Source organism: Sphaerodactylus townsendi, linkage group LG05 (assembly GCF_021028975.2).
Source record: "Sphaerodactylus townsendi isolate TG3544 linkage group LG05, MPM_Stown_v2.3, whole genome shotgun sequence".
In the NCBI taxonomy this organism is placed as follows: Eukaryota; Metazoa; Chordata; class Lepidosauria; order Squamata; family Sphaerodactylidae; genus Sphaerodactylus; species Sphaerodactylus townsendi.
Genome location: NC_059429.1, coordinates 73,529,691 through 73,550,901, shown reverse-complemented (window position 1 = coordinate 73,550,901; position 21,211 = coordinate 73,529,691). Strand labels below are relative to the sequence as shown.

The window sequence follows — 21,211 nt, the reverse complement described above, 5'->3', positions numbered from 1 at the left end:
TCTTAAAAGATCCCATGAATCTATGACTAACTCCATTAAGGCCCTGGCTCCAGCCTCCACCGTCGCTAGAGCAATTTCGGTGTGGGCCAACAGAGCCTCAGAGCTCCTTCCACCCGAACAGGTTGCAGCCAGGGAGGGCCTGGATCGGATTAAGACAGGGGCCGCCTTCATCACAGATGCCATGCTAGATGCGGTAATCCTATCTGCACGTGCCATGGCCTCATCCTTAGTGGCCCGACGCAATGCTTGGATCAGGTCTTGGCAAGCTGACCCCCACTCCAAGACCCATCTCTCCAGTTTTTCCTTCCATGGGAAGATGCTCTTCGGTGAGGACCTACAACACATCCTGGTCGATTCCAAGGATAAGAAGAAAATTCTCCCAAAATTCCTCCGTTTGGACAGCAACAAATCTTGGCCTAGAACATCCTTTCGTTCTCAGAGGGTGCTCGCCAGAACCCCTAGAGATGGCAAGTAACCCCCCGGTTCCCAAGAGACTCCTGGAACAACTCCTGGTCCAACAGAGGATCAGGATCCTTTCGTAGACGAGGGAACTTCAGAGCAAGGTTCGACAAGAACACCAGAACTGAGGGAACCCCCATGTCCTGACTCCCCACTGGTGGGAGGACGTCTCCTTCTTTTTCAACAGGCATGGAACCACAGCCACTCAGACGCCTGGACAAAGGAGATGATTTCTCAGGGCTATGTGATATAATTTCTCTCTTTTCCCCTGAAGATTAATTTCTGCCTTCTCCTCTCAGTCACAGAACAGAAAAAGCATCAAGAACGTTGCAAGCAGTCAACCACCTGCTAACAATCAGAGCAGTAGAACAGGTCCCAAAGGAAGAGCTCTTCTCTGGTCATTACTCTCATTTCTTCACCGTCCCCAAGAAGAGCAGGGACTAGAGAGCTATCCTCAATCTCAGAACCGTAAACAAATTCCTCAAGCTTCGCAGATTCAAGATGGAATCTCTTTGAACCATCTCGGAGGCCCTCCGACCAGGGGATTACATGACCTCCTTAGATCTAGCCGAAGCCTATCTCCACATTCCCATCAGGCCTTCACACAGACAGTTCCTGAGATTTGCCATCGAAGGCAACCACTACCAGTTCAGAGCTCTTCCTTTCGGACTCGCCTCTGCCCCCCATGTTTTCTCTAAGGTCCTCTTGGCCCCGGTCACTCTGCTCCGCCAGCGGGGCATACACATACACCCCTACCTGGACGACCTCCTTGTCCGTTCCAAATCCAAAGAGAGGGCGACCCAGGACTTGAGTCTGGTCATTCAGATTCTGGAACAGCACGGTTTCCTCATCAACAAGGAGAAGAGCATACTCATCCCGACACAACAGATTCTTCATCTGGGGCCCATCTTGGACTCCAACAAGAATGCTCTTTTCCTACTAGAGGAAAAAATTCTCAAGATGCAGAAGATGATCAGGTCGATCATGAAACCCAGAGCAACATCTCTACTGTTTCTGATGAAACTCCTAGGGATGCTGATCGCAGCCATGGACCTGGTTCAGTGGGGACGGTTTCATGCCTGACCCCTGCAACGGCTTCTTCGCCCTTTTCAACAGGACATCATTCTCAAGAGAGACCAGCCTGTCCTAGTTCCTCCTTCCACCAAGAGGCAACTCCGGTGGTGGCTCTACAAACAGAACCTGAACCAGGGCAAGCAATATCTGCATCTCAAACAACTTAAAATCTTCACAGATGCCAGCCTTCAGGGCTAGGGAGCCAGCCTAGATCAGCATTACGCTCAAGGCAGGTGGGATCCTCACTTATCCAAGCTCCCGATCAACGTTCTGGAGGTGAAGGCCATACTCCTGGCACTTCTAGCATTTCAACAACTCATAGCGAACCATCACGTCCTCATTCGAACGGACAACATTGTGGCCAAGTCATACATCAACAACCAAGGAGGGTCGCAATCTTCTCGTCTGTCCAAGGAAGCATCCCAGATATTGATATGGGCCGAAATCAATGTGAAGAGCATAAAAGTTGAACATATCAAGGGCTCCCTGAACCTGAATGCGGACTGGCTAAGTCGTCAGACCATCTCCCCAGCAGAATGGTCCCTGAACAGAGAGGTGTTCCTATCCATCACTCGGCGATTCGGTTACCCTTCAGTCGACCTGTTCGCCACACCTCAAAATGCTCAGGTCCCTCAGTTCATGACAAGGTTCTACCACCCCAAAGCCTCTGCAGTGGATGCCCTATCCAGCCCGTGGCCTCCTGCTCTGTTGTATGCCTTCCCACCCATCCCAGTCATTCCAAAGCTGCTCCAGAGGATCATGGCAGAGAGGGTTCGTGTGATCCTTGTGGCCCCATTATGGCCGCGGAGACCCTGGTTCTCCTCAATCCAGGAATTGTCCATGGGACCTCCATTCCAGCTCCCAATATTTCCAGAACTGCTCCATCAAGGACCTCTTCTACACCCCAACCCAGACTGGCTCAAGCTAACCGCCTGGCTGTTGAATGGAGAAAACTGACAGCCAAGGGTTATTCCGAGAAGGTGACCAGCACCCTCATGTCTTCCAGGCGTCCTTCCACTCTTAGAATCTATAATTACACGTGGAAAAGATTTGTCAGATGGACCAGGGCCAGAGACATCGATCCAGAATCTCCTCCTCTGTCCTCCTTTCTTGAGTTCCTCCAAGAAGGCTTCGAATCCAGTCTCCGTAGTTACACCTTGAGGAGACAAGTAGCTGCCTTGTCAACCGTGTGGCATCTCTTTCAGGGATTCCCGGCTACTCAGCACCCAGATGTCCTCAGATTTTTAAAAGGGGTTCAACAATCCCAACCCCCCGTTTCCCATCGCTTTCCATCCTGGAGACTACACACAGTTCTCTCAGCCCTCACCAAGTCTCCCTTCGAGCCCATTCAAACAATTAATCTCCGTTGGCTCAGGATGAAAACCTTGTTCTTGACAGCCATCACATCAGCTAGAAGGGTCTCGGAACTCAGATCTCTCTCCATGGACCCCAATCTGTGTGTGTTCCATGATGACAGGGTGGTTCTCCATATGGACCCTACGTTCAAACCTAAGGCAGCATCTGCCTTCCATCTGCAACAGGACATCGTATTACCTTCATTCTGCCCCCGTCCTTCTCACCCGAAGGAACGTTCTTGGCACACCTTGGATGTTAGAAGGGCTACTAAAGCATTCATTATTCAAACGGACTCTATCAGGAAAACACAAACCCTGTTCATCAACACTTCTAACCCTAAGCTGGGCCATGCTATGTCCACAGCTTCCATCAGTGCTAACCTCAAGTCCTGTATTATAGAAGCTTACAAAGCTCAAAATCTCACTGTACCAGAAGGTATCACTGCCCATTCCACCAGGTCAGCTGCCACCAACGCTGCCTTTAGACACAATGCTTCTGTAGAACAGATCTGTAGGGAAGCTATCTGGTCTACCCCCTCAACGTTTATTAAGCACTACAAGTTGCAATCATGTGGGGCTTCTGACACTGTTTTTGGCCAGAGAGTACTGGAACACATCATAGAAGCTTAACGGCAGCCCACCCTAATTGGGGACACTGCTTTGGGAGGTCCCATCAAGATGCCTTTCGCCTCCAAGAGAACGGTCCATTGGTTCACTTACCGTGAAGGGGCCTTCTCTTGGATGGCAGAAAGGCATCTTGGCCCTCCCTGTGCGTCGTCGCTTGTACCATGTGTTCCAAATATTTAAATTCTGCAATTCTAATTGACCACTGACAGGCTACATACTATTCTCTATATGTATGTTATTGTATGTTATAGGCTAATTGTTCAGGCCTCTCCGTTCCGTAGCTATAGTAAAGCTGCTTTTCTAACTTGTTTCTAACTTGTTTAATGTTCACGTGTTCTCTTCATTGAGTTTTCCTGGTTACCTTTTTGACTGATACTCCAACTGCTTGGTTAGACGAATACTGGCTAAAATGGCCTCCAAGCCTCGACAGGAAGTGACATAATTCTGTTTCCTGCCTCCCTGAGATGGGGTGGAAAGCACCCATCAAGATGCCTTTCTGCCATCCAAGAGAAGGCCCCTTCACGGTAAGTGAACCAATGGACTGTTCTGTGAGACTGGCACTATTACAGGAACTGTTTTTCAGCATTTAAGTTTATATATCTTCCAGTGCTTACCCAGGTAATGTAAGTGGCTTGCACAGCCTTTAATCACCTATACAGTGTGAAACAGGTGGTGCCTTACCTTTCCCAGACTGATGTGACTACAGTAATCCATCAACAGTCACCTCTGTGTTAGATTACTGCAGCTCCCTCTACCCAGGGCTTCCCTTGGGCTTCATCTGGAAACTTCAGCTGGTCCAAAATGCAGCAGCGAAGGTGAGGACCCCATGGTGCACACTTGTACGATGTCAGTGCTGTGTCAACTGCATTGGCTCCAGCTGGAGTACTGGGTCAAGTGCAAGGTTTTGGTTTTAACCTTCAAAGCCCTAAATAGACTGGGACTGGGTGGAATAGACTGGGTGGAATGCTCTGTCTGGAGAGACCAGAGCCATGTGGGATTTAAGGCAGTTTGCAGGGCCTGTAAGACATAGCTGTTCCACCAGGCATATGGTTGAGGCAACTACAGTTTTGCACCTATGGCCCCTCCCCCCTCTCTTCCCCTCTCTATATTCACTCCCTTCTTTATCCTCCTCCCTTCACTTCCCTTTCTTTCTTTTTTCCTAAGACAATTACCTCATTTTTCCCCTCCTCCTGTCAGCTGATCCTTCTTCAGGGATGGCACCAAAAACTAATGATTCGATGGCAGTGGGAGAGACATCTGTAGTCTAATGGCTGTGACAATTTTAAATTATTGTTTTAGATTTAGATACATTTTTGAGTATGACTTTTAATGTATTTATTGTTGATTTGTATTGTTTTAATGAAGGTTGTAAATTGCCTTGAACCTTCCAGGGAAGGGGGATTAAGAAATTGAATTAATAAATAAAATAAATATATTACAAAGTAGCCTTATGTGGTAAAACACATTATTGCATTGTATGCTCAAAATGGTGCATGAAACCTGCATCATTTAAGACTGAAAATGTCAATATTTTTAAATTGTTAATTGTATTTTGGTTGGATCAGTCCCCTGTGAAATTGTAAACAGTGCTGAAAGCGTCACTAAGCAATCTGTGCCTATTTCTTGACGTTAGGCAAGGCATTTTTAATACAATTTCCCAATGTTGTGTTTGTTCATATCTAAAGAATCCGCTCTTGTCATAAACATCCCCAGAATGTTATCTGTTTTGAGCTGTTCTGTTTAACTGCTTATAATCAAGATAGTTAATGAACCCAATCACTTTTAATTAGGTTTTATGTGAGCAAACGTAATTAACTCTTTTAACAGTAACTTATTCAGGACCCTAGAATGGTCTGTTCTCTGAAACCAAATGACACAATTGTACAGCTGACATATCAGGTGTGGATATACATGTATGAAATTGCCATTCGTTACATATATCCATTATTAAACCAGAGGGGACTAAGTAATTAGGTTTAATGGCATACTGCTGCTTTCCTTGTTTACCACAACATTCGTTTTTATATTATTACCCAGTTTTTGCTATTTTGTATATGTGATCATATTAGGAGGGTCAACCTGAATAAGAGACTTAAACCAGACACAACATAGGAAAGAAATAATCTTGAGATTGTGCCCCTACTCTTGTTATATCTGTCTTGATAGAGGTTTGCCTGCTTTATTTCAAACATGTATAGAAATGTATAGAAATACTGTTTGCACTACTAATGTAGTTGAATTGTTCTGAATTTCCAGGCAAAATCTGAGGTTTTGTTACCTTTTGAGATGGATCTTCCTCAAAACAGCCTTGCTAGTGGTGCCTAATGTGCAGGCACAGGCGATTAAAAAAACATTTGTCTGAGGAGGGCCAGCCTGAAAGATGTGTTAGCTAATTCTGTGGGCTTTAAATGGGGGAAGGGGAGACATCCAAGTTCTAATAAATTCCATATTTCTAATAACGAAGATCAAATGGGTGTGGGTAATATCTTGTTTGATTGGTTGTTCTGAAACAGAGCACTTGCACAGAACACATGAAGCACATGGTGGGGAAATTCTTTTTTCTTCTTCTTTTTGGCTTCTAAAGAAGGAAACATACCAAATCCTGTATGGATAATAGTAGCAAACAGTGGGAAATTGAGTTAATACCGGGGCATCTGTGTAAGTGAATGCTTGAAACAAATAAGCTGCATTGTTCTTTTAACTCTACTAATGCTGGAACAGATGGGAAGCGAAGGCCACTTCACGCATTAGCTGGCGCAGATAAAGAGCAAAGCAAAGAAGGGCCCTTGTGGGTGATTAGAGGTTAACAGGAATAGAAACCAGCAGACTGACTCTTGATTTGCAGGAGGTGTTCTGGGAAAGGAGCAGATGGCAAGAAAAACGTCCCTGTAGCTTATTCAGCTGCTCGGAGAAGTTCATACGACCTCCACTACAAACAAGCTTACTTGAGAGCCTCTTGTTTCAAAGCAGCTCTGTGCATTTCTTTCCTTCTAGGATCACAGCAACTCACCTACATTTACATATATAGGTGTTTCCTTTTCCCTTTGCTCAGTGCATATGTGTTTGTATACCCTAAATGCAGATAATATTTAAAAATAGTATGTGAGGACCTTCTAGTCTTCACATGTTCTAATAAAGCTTGCCAATTTAGTTTCATCTTATTACGTCATATGCACAAATGCATTCTTTCCTCACAGTATCCTTATTCTGTGATGGCAAAATCCTGGCTTGTGTGTTGGTAATAGATGATAAAGGCTGAGCAAAGGAAATGTACAAAGTTAATGAACTATCCCCGTTTTTTGCTGTGACAGCATTCTTCCTGCAGAAAAGTAGCCTCCTGGTTTGCCACTTGGTTGGAGCGCCTCAGCATTCACCATCCGCATCCCATAAGTGGAAGTGCTTTCTATGGGAATACAGATTCACTGATCAGAGCCATTACCTTATTTAATATAGAGCCATTACCTTATTTGATGTAGAACTCTGTAATTACTGGTTTTCTCCCTCTCACATCTACTTTTATTTTTTTGGTGGGGGAATGATGTGAGGTGGTTGCTGGGCAGATTTGGGGTACAGTTTGCTCAATATATCAGATTTTATTCCCCCTTTTGTGATTAGCTGCACCACAGGGAGCCTTTGAGAATCAAAAGAGCAGCAAGAGAAGTGGGTTTAATTGTACATATCTACAGCAGAAACTTATACTTGCACTAACAGCACAAAAGGCTGTCTCTGAGCTGCTTTCAGTGGAACTTGAGAGGGCAGGTCTAAGAGAACTCTCCAGTGCTCTTGCAGGCAAGTAAATCATCACAGGAGAGCATTGTTATGTGAAAATAAGTTCATAAGCCCATCTTCTGTCCTACTGCAAGGTCACAGATAGAGCAATTGTCAGTTTTCAGGTGCCTGGAGCAATTGATCTATTTGCCAAAAAGTATTTGTTTGCCTCCGTTTCCAGCTGTGCCTGCATGAAGATATCTTACTCTTTATATATGTCTGTGATTATATTTTTAATACATCACACATACACTGCCTTGTAATAGCGGTTGCATGGCTTTGAAAATGTTACTGTTGGTGATCCATAAATACCTGCCACTATGGCCGTTTTTGCATGGTCAAAATATTCCGGGGTGATCACGGAAAATATCCCTGTGCAGCTGGGAATTCCGCATGGTTCCTGAAGCTGCACAGGGCTTGCCCCGATGTTGCCCCACTGTTTTTCCTTTGCCCTGCGATTTTCAAAAATCACCAGTTTGACGGTTGTTTTAAAAGATCCTGGGGTGACCCTGTCGCCGTGCAAACATTACGGGAGCAGACTTGGTATATTTTTCCCATTCCCTCTTGCCTTTAGAGTCGGCGAGTCTTAGATCATGCAGGGGCAAGCGGGGTGGAGGGGAGAACCGTTCCCTCTTGCCTTTAGAGCCAGTGATGCATGAATTGTGCTCGGGAAAGCGAGTCGGAGGGAGAGCCATTCCCTCTTGTCTTTGGAGCCGGCGATTTGTGGATTGTGCAGGGGAAAGCAGGGGGAGAGGAAGAGAGCCGTTCCCTCTTGCCTTTGGAGCCAGCAAGCCTTGGATCGTACAGGGGAAAGTGGAGGGGGGAGCTGTTTCCCTCTGTCTTTTGTCAATGGGGAAAAGGGCCTAGGCCGTGTGGAACAAACTGGAGTATTACTTCCTGGTCCTGCCTCAGCTCCTGGAAAGAAGCAGGGAGAAGTGCAGAGGCCGTGATAAAATATGCCCGGTATGTGCAATCCTGGGTCTAACCTTGTGTAATTGTGCTGTGTGGAAATGGCCTATGACAACAGTTCATTGCTGGTTAAATCATCTTTTCTGATTTAAGTTCATTGCTCATTGCTCTCCCAATCATTATCCTTTGAAGAAGTTATTTCATATATGTGTCTGTGCATTTGTTAAAAAGCACTTGGAATATATTCTGCTCTTCCAGAGTGGAAAATGTGAAAAGACTTTGGATCAGACTAATCCTGTTTGGGTGACTTCTTCATGACAAGTGGAACTAAAGTTCTCATCTACCCTGACCCTGCTAGTTCTGACCATATTTGTTTATTTAATTTGCTTGTCTGGAAAATTAGAAAGGGACATTTTCATCCTGGAAAACATAATCTCAGCTGCAGAAAAGCTATTCTCTAAGAATCATTGTACCTGACCTTGATTCTTGTATGGAAGTGTACGTTTAAGAAGATGGGAAAGGTACTTACATATGCAAATGAAAAAAGAGCTGGTAAAAGCCCAGCTTGTTCATGAAGCGCCACGTGATCCCCATTCGTCACAGTTAGGCTGCCTTTGTCCCAGGCAGCTTTGTAATTGGACAGCAGCTTGTTATGCAGCAGACACATGGTTGAAATTGGGTTAGTCTGATTAGATGTGGGTGTTTGGGAGCTGCAGGCTGAACACACTCAGTAAGATAATATGACAACGAAGAGTGATGTAGAGAGAAAGAGAGCTGCATTACTGCAGTTTGCTGACCTTTACAGAAAGATGTATTTGCCATTTTTTTCTGGAAGCACGTTTTATTGCACCCAGTTATGTTTCCTAAAACTTTGATTCAGAAAATTTTGTTTCAACTTTAAATAAATAATTTAAATATTTAAATAATTCTGGAAAAATTGAAATACTATTAGTAGAAGGATACAAATGCATAGTTGTACAAGCCCTGGAACTCCATTTTTATCTCATTTGGCTCATTTAACATGATTTATTTGCATTATGACAGCCCTAACAACTATAGATCGACTTTATTTACATTAATTTTTTTCAAAGAAACAAACAAAAAACCAGCATCAGAAATTTTCCAGTTGAGAAGTTTAATTTTACCTTGTTGCAAAATTTGAAGATTGCTGAGACAGAATTCCAAGATCTGTATCCAATATGGTGATATTGGGTGGAACTCAAACTTCTTTTTAAGTGATGTTTAAATGAAATGGAGAACACCTTTAATTACAATAAATTTGGATCTTTTATTTTTTGTATGTTGGCAGCAAATCAAACGTTAAGGTGATTTGAGTCAAATTGATGCTAGAACAGAAGGTAGAGATGCAGAGAAGCATCCAGGTGTATTATTTACACTAACAGCCCCAAAGGGGACAAAGTAGACAAGGTGCTACCCTTCTCTATCTTTAAACTATGCATTGAGTAATCAAATCCGTTTGGCGAGCAAATGTTCTCACATTGTACACATTGAGTATGTTGTGTATTGGGAACAAGGAAAATATCTTTATGGAAAATGAAATACAGTAACAAGAAATATTAAGACATTTTGTGTTCATCAATAATTGGGAGGTCATTTATTTTGACTACATCTTGAAGAGTTTACAGGCATGTGTGCATTTTAAATATGTAATACACAACTTAATCGAAATAAATCCTAGCAAATATTACTGCTCTGTCCCTTATAACATTGGCCATTCCAATCAAAAGGTCTAGTGCTGCTTCTAAAAGATGTCGTCCAATTTCTAGGCAAGCCAGTCACTCAGCACTTTCTTTTGTACTCTGCTATGAGATTATGCATAAAGATAGTGAAGGAGCACCAGGCTGGAGAAGGTGTTAGCACAGAACTGCATAGTTTACAAAAGCTGAAGGTTATGCATGCTGTCTTTGCCTGGAAGAAATGGCAGCACTATGACTCTCCATCAACTCTTCAGGGCTTCAATTAATCTAATTTGCAAGGATCCACAATTATGGTTGCAGTGCTGAAGTTTGTTAAATTTAGGCAGGGGAACGAGGAGAAAGATGTAATGCAGAGATGCTGATAAGGATATGTAGACCTGAGCACACTGTTAGAATATGAAATTATGCAGAGTGCAAATATTATGTTTTCTGAGCACCATGGACCTCTCAGAATATCTGACTTGTTGATAGTCAACAGGTTTTCTCCCACTTAGCCAAGAGGAGAGCTATGTATAACTGGCCAATTTTTTTTTTTGCTCTGTCAGTGTAGATAATTGCTCTTTCCTTAATACTGTTTTCTGGTAATTTTAGTGGGATGCAGGTGAGACTAAAGTACTTTGTAATTGTATAAGTTTTGTGTGTGTGTGTAATTTCACTTTTTATTGGACTTCTCTCTTCCAGTATGGGGACTACATCTCAGGAGTAGCTGTGTCTTGAACTCTGGCACCTAGTTTTCCTGATGAGAAGTCTGGCCATGGCAACAATTTTTTGTTGTTGAAAAGCTGCTCTTTTGTTGGGATTTGTAATGCTTATTCTTGATGTTCAAGGATCTGTGGTTAAGTGTGGTTTACCAGTCAGCCAGCTAGCCAAAAGACATTCCAAGTGTTAATGTAAATATTCAAGCTAAGTCTTTTCCAGAATACTGTTTAATCTCTGGTTAAGCTTCTGATAAATATTTTGCATATGGTTTCTGGTTACTTTTAAATATATGTGCTGCCTTGACAGCTAGAAATTAAACTGAAATTTGATTTAAAGCCTAAGCACTAGATAAACTTGGCAGACACCAGACATATTTATACCTTGTTGGATAGAAAAAATGTAGGGTGAAAGTTCTATCCTCTTCCTTAAACTGTTTTTTTAGCTGTCATTGAACTAGAAGATAATTAATCTCTGGCTAAAAGTAGTGCAGCTGTAGAGTGCTTTCATAATGTGTGAGAGGAAATGGGAAAAATTGTTTAGTTTCCTCAGCTGGCTGCTGTGTCTCACCTATAGATTTTTTATGATGTTGACTGTCCTAATCGACAAGTAGTATTCTGGTTCAACTCTGCTAAACCACAAGAGCCTTCAGTATGTTTCTGACCCTCCAGACAGTGAAAGATTATCCAGATCATGTTTATCAAGTGATGTACAGAGTTCTTTGTGTTCAGCAGTGTTTGTTGAAGGGTACTCTTTAAAGAGAAGGTACCGCTGCTCCTTCGTTGTCTTCTCAATGAGAATAAAATAGTGTAAAGTGTATTAAATGTTCTTCTGAGAGTCTGTTCACATCAGCATGGATTATCTTGGATACAATGTACAGTAAGTTAAATGTTCCTGTTAGTCAGTGTACGGTAAGTTAAATGTTCCTGTTAGTTCCAAGATTCAGATTACTCCAAGAGTTACTATTATTATTTCTCAAAAGAAGAGACATTTAGAGGTAATAAGATGCTGTATAGCCATCTCATTGAAGAAACTTTAAATTGCCCCATGTGATAGATGTATCCACAAGGTAATCCAATTCTGGTGGATTATTTCATTGTATACTTGGGGCAGTCTTACTCAGGGTACACCGGCAAAAAGCTTATTTTTAAAATGGCTGTTCTGTCATGGAGAAAATGGATTCAACTACTCTGTGAGATGCTGTGTGTCAACAACTTACTTACCGTATATACTCATGTATAAGTCGACCCGCATATAAGTCGAGGCACCTAATTGTACCACAAAAAACTGGGAAAACTTATTGACTTGCATATAAGTCGAGGGTGGGAAATGCAGCAGCTACTGGTAAATTTCAAAAATAAGAATAGATACCAATAAAATTACATTAATTGAGGCATCAGTAAGTTAAATGTTTTTGAATATTTATTTCAAAGAAAAACAGTAAACTAGCCCTGTAAGCCCTGATTCTCCCTTTAAATCCACTCAGAAGGGGGGGGGGGGGGGGGGGATTTAAAGGGAGAATCTGGGGAAAATTTGGGGGGGCCTATCAAGGGAGGAATGTTTATGTTAGCAGTACCAACGTTTCAGAGTATCTTTAGGAGACCCTCCTGATGATACCACCCAGGTTTGGTGAAGTTTGGTTCAGGTGGTCCTCACAGGGTGTTTGTTGTGAGGGGGGAAGGGCAAGGAAATTGTAAGCTCCTTTGAGTCTTCTGCAGGAGAGAAAGGGGGGATATAAATCCAAACTCCTCCTCTTCTTCTTATGGACCCTCAAATGGGTAGCCCCACCTACTATTAGCTTCCATTGGAAACAATGGGGGATGGGAGCACCCACTTTGGGGATCCATAACTTTGGACCCCCTGAACCAAACTTCACCAAACCTGGCTGGTAACAGCAAGAGATTATCCTGATGATACCACTCAGGTTTAGTGAAGTTTGGTTCAAGGGGTCCAAAGTTATGGACCCTCAAAATGTAGCCCCATCTACTATTAGCTCCCATTGGAAACAATGGTGGATGGGGGCACCCCCTTTGGAGGTCCATAACTTTGGACCCCCTGAACCAAACTTCACCAAACTTGGCTGGTATCATCAGGAGTGTCACCTGATCATACCCTGAAATTGTGGTGCCACTAGCCTAAACACTGCACCCCCTGGTGGCTGACAAAGCAAAAACCCTAAAATATTTTTTAAAATACACCTCGCTCGCATATAAGTCGAGGGGGGCTTTTTCAGCATGTATAAATGCGAGTATATACGGTACCTCATGAAGCACTTTAAAGCAGTTTCTGTGGTGGCTGTGCCTTGACCCTGATAGCCCAGGCTAGCCTGATCTTGTCAAATCTCAGTCTCCAAGCAGCATCAAACCTGGCAAGTAGCTGGATGGGAGACCTCCAGGGTTATGATGTGGAGGCAGGCAATGGCAGACCACCTCTGAATATCTTTTGCCTTAAAAAACCTACCAGAGGTTGCCATAAGTCAGATGTGACTTGACAGAAAAAAGTGGCTGTAAATAGATAAGATTAGCCTTCATCTTACTGTGAGCATATATAAGAGAACCCAAAATAAGAACTGTGATCATAAAAGGTCTACCCTGTCTGGTAGCGTCTCAGTGACTTGGTGAATGAGACAGAGGGGTCATGGCTTTCTACATGTTTTAAAAGAGGAAAGCTGGTTGGTGAGCTATGATGTATATGTAACCTTGAACCTGTGAGACAGACGGTGTGGAGGGTAGTGAGACTGTGTGAGTGAAAAAGGACATTACAGTGATATATTTATTTTATTTATTTATTTTATATTTTAGATTTATAGGCCGCCTCTTCCCCGAAGGGCTCGATACATACATCAATATATGGTTGATGTAGCTGTACTGTACTTCATTATCAAGATGTGCCTACAGAATTGTTTGTGTATGAGAGGCAGCAATTGATTCAGAGTAATCTAGTGAACTTTAAGGTCAATCATAAATTATCCTGAGTGGGATTTTAACTTATTACTCTGGTCCTAGTCTGATATACTGCAATTAGGAAGAAACTGTGGAGTGAAAAGGACTAGCTAGCCAAGAGTTGTAGTCCAGAGAAATACACACTTGAAAAATATAAGTTGTGCTGCTTAAGGAAAAGCTGTAGCTCGTGGCTAGAGTTTGTTCATATGTTTGTATGACTGAACATGAACGTATTAAGTTGCTTGATATTGACTCTGATCATTGCTCTCCCTGCCTCACTATTCTTTTTTTCTACATTTTTCTTACATCCTGACCACATTATCAGATATCCATTGCAAATTCTATGCTAGGAACTTCATTCCCAGGCATGTGTAAAGCCAAAGATTGTGACTGCAACCCACTGGGAGAGGATGCTTAACTCCACCCCCAGCTGTTTCCTGGCCTCAAGTGATCCTGGACTGGGACCTTCTATTTGTCCCTTTGGGAGAAGTTATGTTGGGCCCATAAATGCACATAGTTTCTCTGACAGAACAAATTGCTTCCCATTGGGAAAATGGTGCTGGGGGGGATTTAAGCATCTTCGCCTATGTGTTGCTCTCCCAATCTGAATGAAGTTCCTAGCACAGAACTTGTAATGCACATCTGGCTTTTTGCTTTTGTCTGGGGGGATGTTTCATGGGTTCTCTATCATGATTGCATGCTTTAATTTTTAATATAATATTTAATTTTTATCTTTTATCAATAGATTGATATATTGAACTATAACCTTGGTGGCAAACCTTTGGCACTCCAGATGTTTTGGACTACAATTCCCATCAGCCCCTGCCAGCAAGGCCAATTGGGAATTGTAGTCCATAACATCTGGAATGCCAAAGGCTCGCCACCACTGAAGTATAAGATCAAAATCAATAGACTAATATATCAATCTATCAGTAGATCAATATATCAACATTAAAAAGGCAAACTATTAAAGAAAAGTCTTGAATATGGTATCTGAACACTTTGCCTGAACACTGATTGTCTTTTATGTATGTGGTGTGTATGGGGGGGGGGGGAAGTAATGGTGCTGTGCAAACTGCAAAACTTCAAAAGATCAATGTGAACTGCGTTTGCTAAGTTCCCCAAGTTCACAATTGTCCATCTCTCGATATGCTATTAATCCAAGCGTCAAGAACAGTGGGCTTTTGGCAGTGTGATCTGGAATCACCGATTGCTTGTGTATCAAACTATGAGGCTGAAGATGTCCCAGTTTGCTGATTGAATGTAGGGGTAAATCGGGTGTTTGGACTGATCAACTGGTGAAGTCGTTATGGTGACCCAATGAAGAGATGAGACGCAGCAATATCATCTGGTGGAGAGAAGCCAGCAGCGGGCTAGCACAATCTGTGGATCTGGCTAAACTGCCGTACCGTGGTCCCTGGCACCTTTTATTAGGGTTTGGGGAAGGCGGGAGAGCGGGAGAAGGTTGCGCAATTCATAGCCTGCGGGGGCAGTGTATATGCAGGAAGAAACGTCTCTGTCTGGATCAATTCCACATCTGGGGGTCTTGTGACCCATGACTCAGGCATCTGGTGACCTGTGAGTCAGGGGGATCTCGTGATGGGTGTGCGTGTGCGCCCAGAAGGGGACAAATGGCGCAGGCATTCTTGTGCTCTTTCTGAGCCTCTGCTGGGTTTGCGGGCTCACCCCTACAAACTGGTATTATTATTTTTACATTTTTTAGTACTAATATTGATTTATTGATCTATCAGTATGATTTTTTAAATCTAAAGATATTCAGGAGTGGGAAAGCCATGGGTGATAGAAATTATACAGCAAGACAAGAAGCGGAAAGTAGTTGTCAACAGGGAGGAGGGAGAGGGAGAGGTACGCAAAGCAGCAAAAGGGGGCAGGGGGCAAGACTAGGTGGGCTGTCTGCTTGCGGAGGGAAGAGGTCCAGGACAAAGCTGTGCCCACTGGCTAATTGGTCCCGCTCTGACAGCAAAGCAGAATTAAAATTGTGCTGTAAGTGGATTTGCTTGCTGCACCGAGAGTGGAAAGTGAAAGCGGGGCTAGAGGAAATAGGTCCGTACAAGAAATCTTGCTGTGGCGGACATTTACCTCCACCACGAAGCAAACACCTTGTCCGTAATTGGCCAATGGAAACACAGTATAAAGTTACGGTTTGACTTTCAGTAATTCACCGGGGTCTCAGGTAGTGAAAGGTTTTCCCAGTCAACCTGCTGTCTGAGGTTCTTTAACTGAGATTCCAGATATTGAATCTGGGACTTTCTCTGTGCATTCTGTCATGATATCAGGAGAGTGACTATGTACAAATAGCTTTATAGAGTCTTGGTGGTAGCTTAAATAGCTGCTGTTGTTCTACAGATATAACTGTACCTGTATGCAGCCTTAGAGTTATTTGAAATTAATAATGCGGGTGAAGAATATATGTTTATGGGGCAAGTTTTGTATGAGAAATGCTTTTATTGGGCATATTCCTAGCCTTTAGCTCAATCCAAGCAGCATAGTCTGTTTATAGTCTGTTTACAAGGCCATTTTTAAAATCCTGTTCTTAAAGTGAAAGAAACCTTCCAATACTTAATCAGATCTGGATGTGGGTTTTGGCACTGCTTGAAAGGGAATAGTAGCTTATAGATGGTTTTGATGCTGTTGATTAAAAAAGCTCTGGTAGAATTTGTCACTTGAAAGCCCTTATAAGGGTTGGCAAACACACAAGGGATTTATGCAGTTAAATATAGTTTAATCACTTTTCTCTTCTCTTACTATACACTTTTCCATGAAAAGATTAAAGTGTAGTCAGTTGTGGTGTAGCGGAAGAGAAAGCAGCGTGCTTCTGCAGTAGAAAAATAGTCCTGAATTACTACGAGCGTTATAATTCATTTTTAAACTCAGCCTTTGTCAAAATCATTATTTTGTGCAGTATTTAACATAGTACTTTGATAAAAGAGCATTTGTAGTGCATCAAGGGGGTGAGAAGGAACAAGGCTGAATATGTAATAAGCTTCTTATGTTTTGCCATTGCAAAGAGTAAGAAATAAGAGATGCCCTTTCACAGGCATGCTGCTGTTGGGGAGCTTGTGCCTTGACTGACAGGGGTAGTAATGAGAAACCAGGGCGGGTGGAGAAGGTCTCATCGTGGAGAAGACGTCACAAGACTCCTGAATTGGTAGGGAGTCTCAGGACATTGTTGGCCTCGTGGTGATAAATCACGTTGGGGAGCTGTGCTATCTGTAACATGGATGACTAAAAGCTGGGTGTAGATCAAGTGAGGAAACAAGGCGAGAAGAAACTGGCTTGGAGTGAAAAGGGTGGCCATATTTTATTACTTTGGTTTCAGTTCCATAGAATTGGTAAGGCTTGCTTCTGCTTCTTTTTAAAATATATATATATTTTATTAACACTTTTCAGTTTTTAAAACAAATACCAACAATACATTAAGTACACTATGAATATTAATGAAAAAACAATCCCCCTCCCTTTATTCAGAATATTTTAAAAGAAAAAATAACTAAAAATCTTTACTAACTAGAGTCACTCTTCCATCTATACCTATTACTTAATGCCCTCATAATACCTAGATATGTAATCTAACAAGTAGCCCCCTAATTTTATTCTATTCTACTTTCTTAATCAAGAAAAACTTCACATATTTCTTCCCAGCTAGATACAAAATAGCCCATCATCAGAACCATCAATATTGTTATTTTCATCTATACCCCTACTGACTTTTTCAGTACTCAACTGGGGAGATCTTTGTCCCCTTGATGACATTCACATAATTGATCCATGGTTCCCATTTATATTTATATGATTCAAAAGGTATTTGTCTATGTTGATGGGCTGCCCTATTCATCACATATAAGTAAATCACCTTGTCTCTCCAATCTTCCAGCGTGGGCACTTTATCTGTTTTCCACACTCGTGCCAGTGCAATTCTTGCTGCTGCTGCCATATGATAAAATAAATGTTCATAACATCTTGGGATCTCATTGTTGGATAAGGCTGGACTCAATAAATATATAATAGGTAAAAAAGGAAACTGATGATCAACAGTTTTTACAATCTGACTATGTACTTGTGTCCAGAATGCTTTTTACCTTTCCACATTACCACAAGTGGTAATCACTTGCTTCTGCTTCTTTATATGATGTAGGGAGAAGAATGTTTTTTCCAGATTCCTAAATATGTGTTTAAATGTATGATATCTTTTGGTTGAGCAGTTCAGTTAATCTCAGCATGTATGTATGTAGGACTGAACATAGGTTGTCTGACTGCTGCATCATTGCACAATGCCAGAGAATGGAGATTCTGACTCTTCTAGATGTGTACCCTAATTTTTAGTTAGTCCTTTAAATTCATGAAATAGAAAATGTCATTTGAATTTTATTCAGAGGTGATTAATATCCTTTTAGACCAGATTTGATACCGTGTGTTGTATCCTGCATGAGTATCTGCTGTTAATCTGGAAAATGTGCTTGCCAAGATACACAAAATGATATTTTCTGGCGCAGAAAATGAACAAGATGCAGCATGATCTGAAATCTGCTCTGCCATCAAATGGAGAAGTCACTTGTGGGCTTCTGCCAAATCCAACTCATTTGGGTGGTATCAATAAAAATGAAGTGAATGAGATAATAGGGGTGAGAAAGTTTTCAGCATTTTCCTCTGTTCCTAAGCCATTTCAAAATCCAGACAGCCCCCCCCCCCCCCGCTTTTCCTTCAAGCTTAATACATTTACCCATAGGTTGGTTATGTCTTAAGAATTTAAGACAGTTTAGAGTGAGTCTGAATTCCTGTCTAACTGGCTCTCAGTCTATTTAGAATACAAAAGTAAACGGAATCTTTAACATATGGCTGAGTACTTCTTTCAGTATTGAATCATTCTAAGTGGTCAAAAACACAGACCTTGACTTTTCATCTGGAAGCTTTCTTCATGCTGAACAGGAAATTTTCCTGGGCCTCTAGCAAATGTTGACTTTAGGGAGATGCAGTAGAGTCGGTGACTTGGTCTTTCTTTGTTGCACCGTTCAAAGACACACATACATTCTTGTCAAAGTAAATTCAATTTGAGCAGTTTAGAAGTCTTATATCATAATAAAACCCTTTTGCAAACCTAAATTTGCTTCTTCTTGTTCTTTTCCTCTTCCCAGGATTCCACCTGAGTGGCACCATAACTGAGCCTGCTACTGCAACAGAACCAGATATGACCTACAAAGTGGCCATTAGCTTTGACCGGTGCAAAATCACGTCTGTGACATGTGGTTGTGGGAACAAGGACATTTTTTACTGTGCTCATGTTGTGGCACTCTCGCTGTACAGGATTCGCAAGCCTGATCAGGTCAAACTCCGTCTTCCTATATCCGAGACCCTTTTTCAAATGAACAGGGACCAGCTCCAAAAGTTTGTTCAGTATTTGATCACAGCCCATCACACGGAAGTACTCCCAACAGCCCAGAAACTGGCTGATGAAATCCTGTCCTCCAACTCTGAAATTAATCAAGTGCATGGTAAGTTTGCTTGATAAAAACATTACCTCTGATAAATCTCAAAAAAAACCAGTGAGTACCTCTTACTCAGTTGTATCAGGGGCTTGACATACTGTGTCTGTTTATGTTTTCGTAAAAAATGCTTTCAACAGTACTGTAGATGTCTAAACTTCCAATGTTTTGACATGGTTGCATCATATTCCAGAAGGCATTTGAAGTAGGGTAAATCATTTTTAGACTGTGTTTTTAACTGTGGTGTTGCTCTTTAACTTGTCTTGAGTATTGATTTTAACTTGATGTACTCTTCCAGCATTTTGTCCTTGCAGTGTTTTGTTAATTGCTTTAAGTTTATAAAGATGAGGCAGAATATAAATATTGTAATAAATAAAATATTTTAAATAACTATACGTATGGGGGGACTTGACACCAAAGACAGTGTGAAAGAAAAATGTGGCAGAGGTACCCATTTGCTCAGGGACATGAGGAAAGAAGGAAAATTAGCCACATGTTTAAAACAGTTGCCCATCTTGTTTTCAGATATGCTGCTTCAATGACATCAGTAAATAATTGTGGTTTTACAGTGTGATCCTGTGAGCTGGGTTGCCAGTCCAGGTTCCAGAGGATGTTCGCAGTTGTTCAGATTCTACCTGTGATGTCACTGAGCATTTAACATTATGTGCCTGAGAATGTTAGTCTGGTGATTTGTCAGCTACTTAAAGGCTGGTTGACTGTGATATTTTGTGAAAAACAAAACAAACTAACTTTGTTTCTATTTGTAGATCTTTTGAAGTGAAAAGGAGTGATTCTTTTTCAAATCCCTAAGTATAGATAGAGCCAAGCTAATTATTTTGAGATGACAAATCTGTGGATATTCATAGCATCCCTGGTTACACTGGCTTTTCTTTACTTTTTTTTATCTCTGTACCAAATACAAAGCATGCATTCTTGATCCTAAAAGACACATAGGACACGCTTCCCAGGGGTGGATTAAAGATCTCTCATCCTTTAGCAATGATTAGGAGGAAACATCCTCTCAATCAGTCAATTTCTTTTTGTATGCCATCATTCAGGCATGGCTGAGAGAACCTTGTATATCACCCACACCCCGTTAGATGACTTGCATGTTAAATGGGTTGAAGATCAGGGTTGCTGCTTACCAAGCCCTATATGTCTTACAAACTTTTATCAGCAATTTAAATATGAATTCATAGAGCCATTGGAGATTCATCATGAGAGCACACTGGATAATGTGAACATGTGGAGAGAGAACAATACCAAGCAAAATTATCTGTAGGGTTAATGAGGAATCTCCCTGTTAAGTATCCAAGGTGAGCAAATTGGTTGGCATGAAACTTTATACATCTTCCAGTTTCCCCTGAACTCTAACCTTGGGCTGTTGTTATTTGTGAGTGCTTTTATGCTTTATTTGTGCTTTTCTGAGGTAGGTCTGATTCTCTGACACATTAAATTAATGGGATCTGCCTGTTGGTTCCCGCCTGTCCTGCACTACCTTCCTTCCCCAGTAAAATCTGTGCTATTGACAGTGAGTACATTTGGTATGGTGTTGTGCAGCAACTGTGCTTCATTGTTTTAGTTTTCACAGGCCAGATGGTGAGCTGGAGGTACAGCCTTGTTTGTTAGGGTTACCCCAGTACTGGAAATTAGATATTTTATCTGCGGTATTACACGTTACAGTTTTATTTTCAGTGGAACTTTAACGGTAACGTAAGTTTTCCTGTTTAGTATACCTGTTATTGCTATAAAACTCCTTCCTTCCTTCCTTCCTTCCTTCCTTCCTTCCTTCCTTCCTTCCTTCCTTCCTTCCTTCCTTCCTTCCTTCCTTCCTTCCTTCCTTCCTTCCTTCCTTCCTTCCTTCCTTCCTTCCTTCCTTCCTTCCTTCCTTCCTTCCTTCCTTCCTTCCTTCCTTCCTTCCTTCCTTCCTTCCTTCCTTCCTTCCTTCCTTCCCCTCTCCAATTTCCACTGTTTGGCTGCGGTTCTTAATCACTCCTTATCATTTTCATCCATTGAAAAAATTGTCTCTAAATGGGGGAAGGCTCAGAGCCAAACTATATATTATTCTGGGAAATCCATGTTGTTGTTGTTGTTGTTGTTGTTGTTGTTGTTGTTGTTGTTGTTGTTGTTGTTGTTGTTGTTGTTGTTGTTGTTATTGATGA

The 21,211-nt window shown here is 41.9% G+C and overlaps 1 protein-coding gene across 1 annotated transcript in view; it reads left to right on the top strand.

Moving 5' to 3' along the window:
• The window catches only part of ZSWIM5 (zinc finger SWIM-type containing 5), a 145,488-nt gene that overhangs the window by 74,013 nt on the left and 50,264 nt on the right, over positions 1–21,211 (top strand). Inside the window, exon 2 of the mRNA XM_048496408.1 lies at positions 18,702–19,058. Coding sequence (XP_048352365.1) covers positions 18,702–19,058 — 357 coding nt within the window. The remainder of the gene's footprint in view (positions 1–18,701; positions 19,059–21,211) is intronic.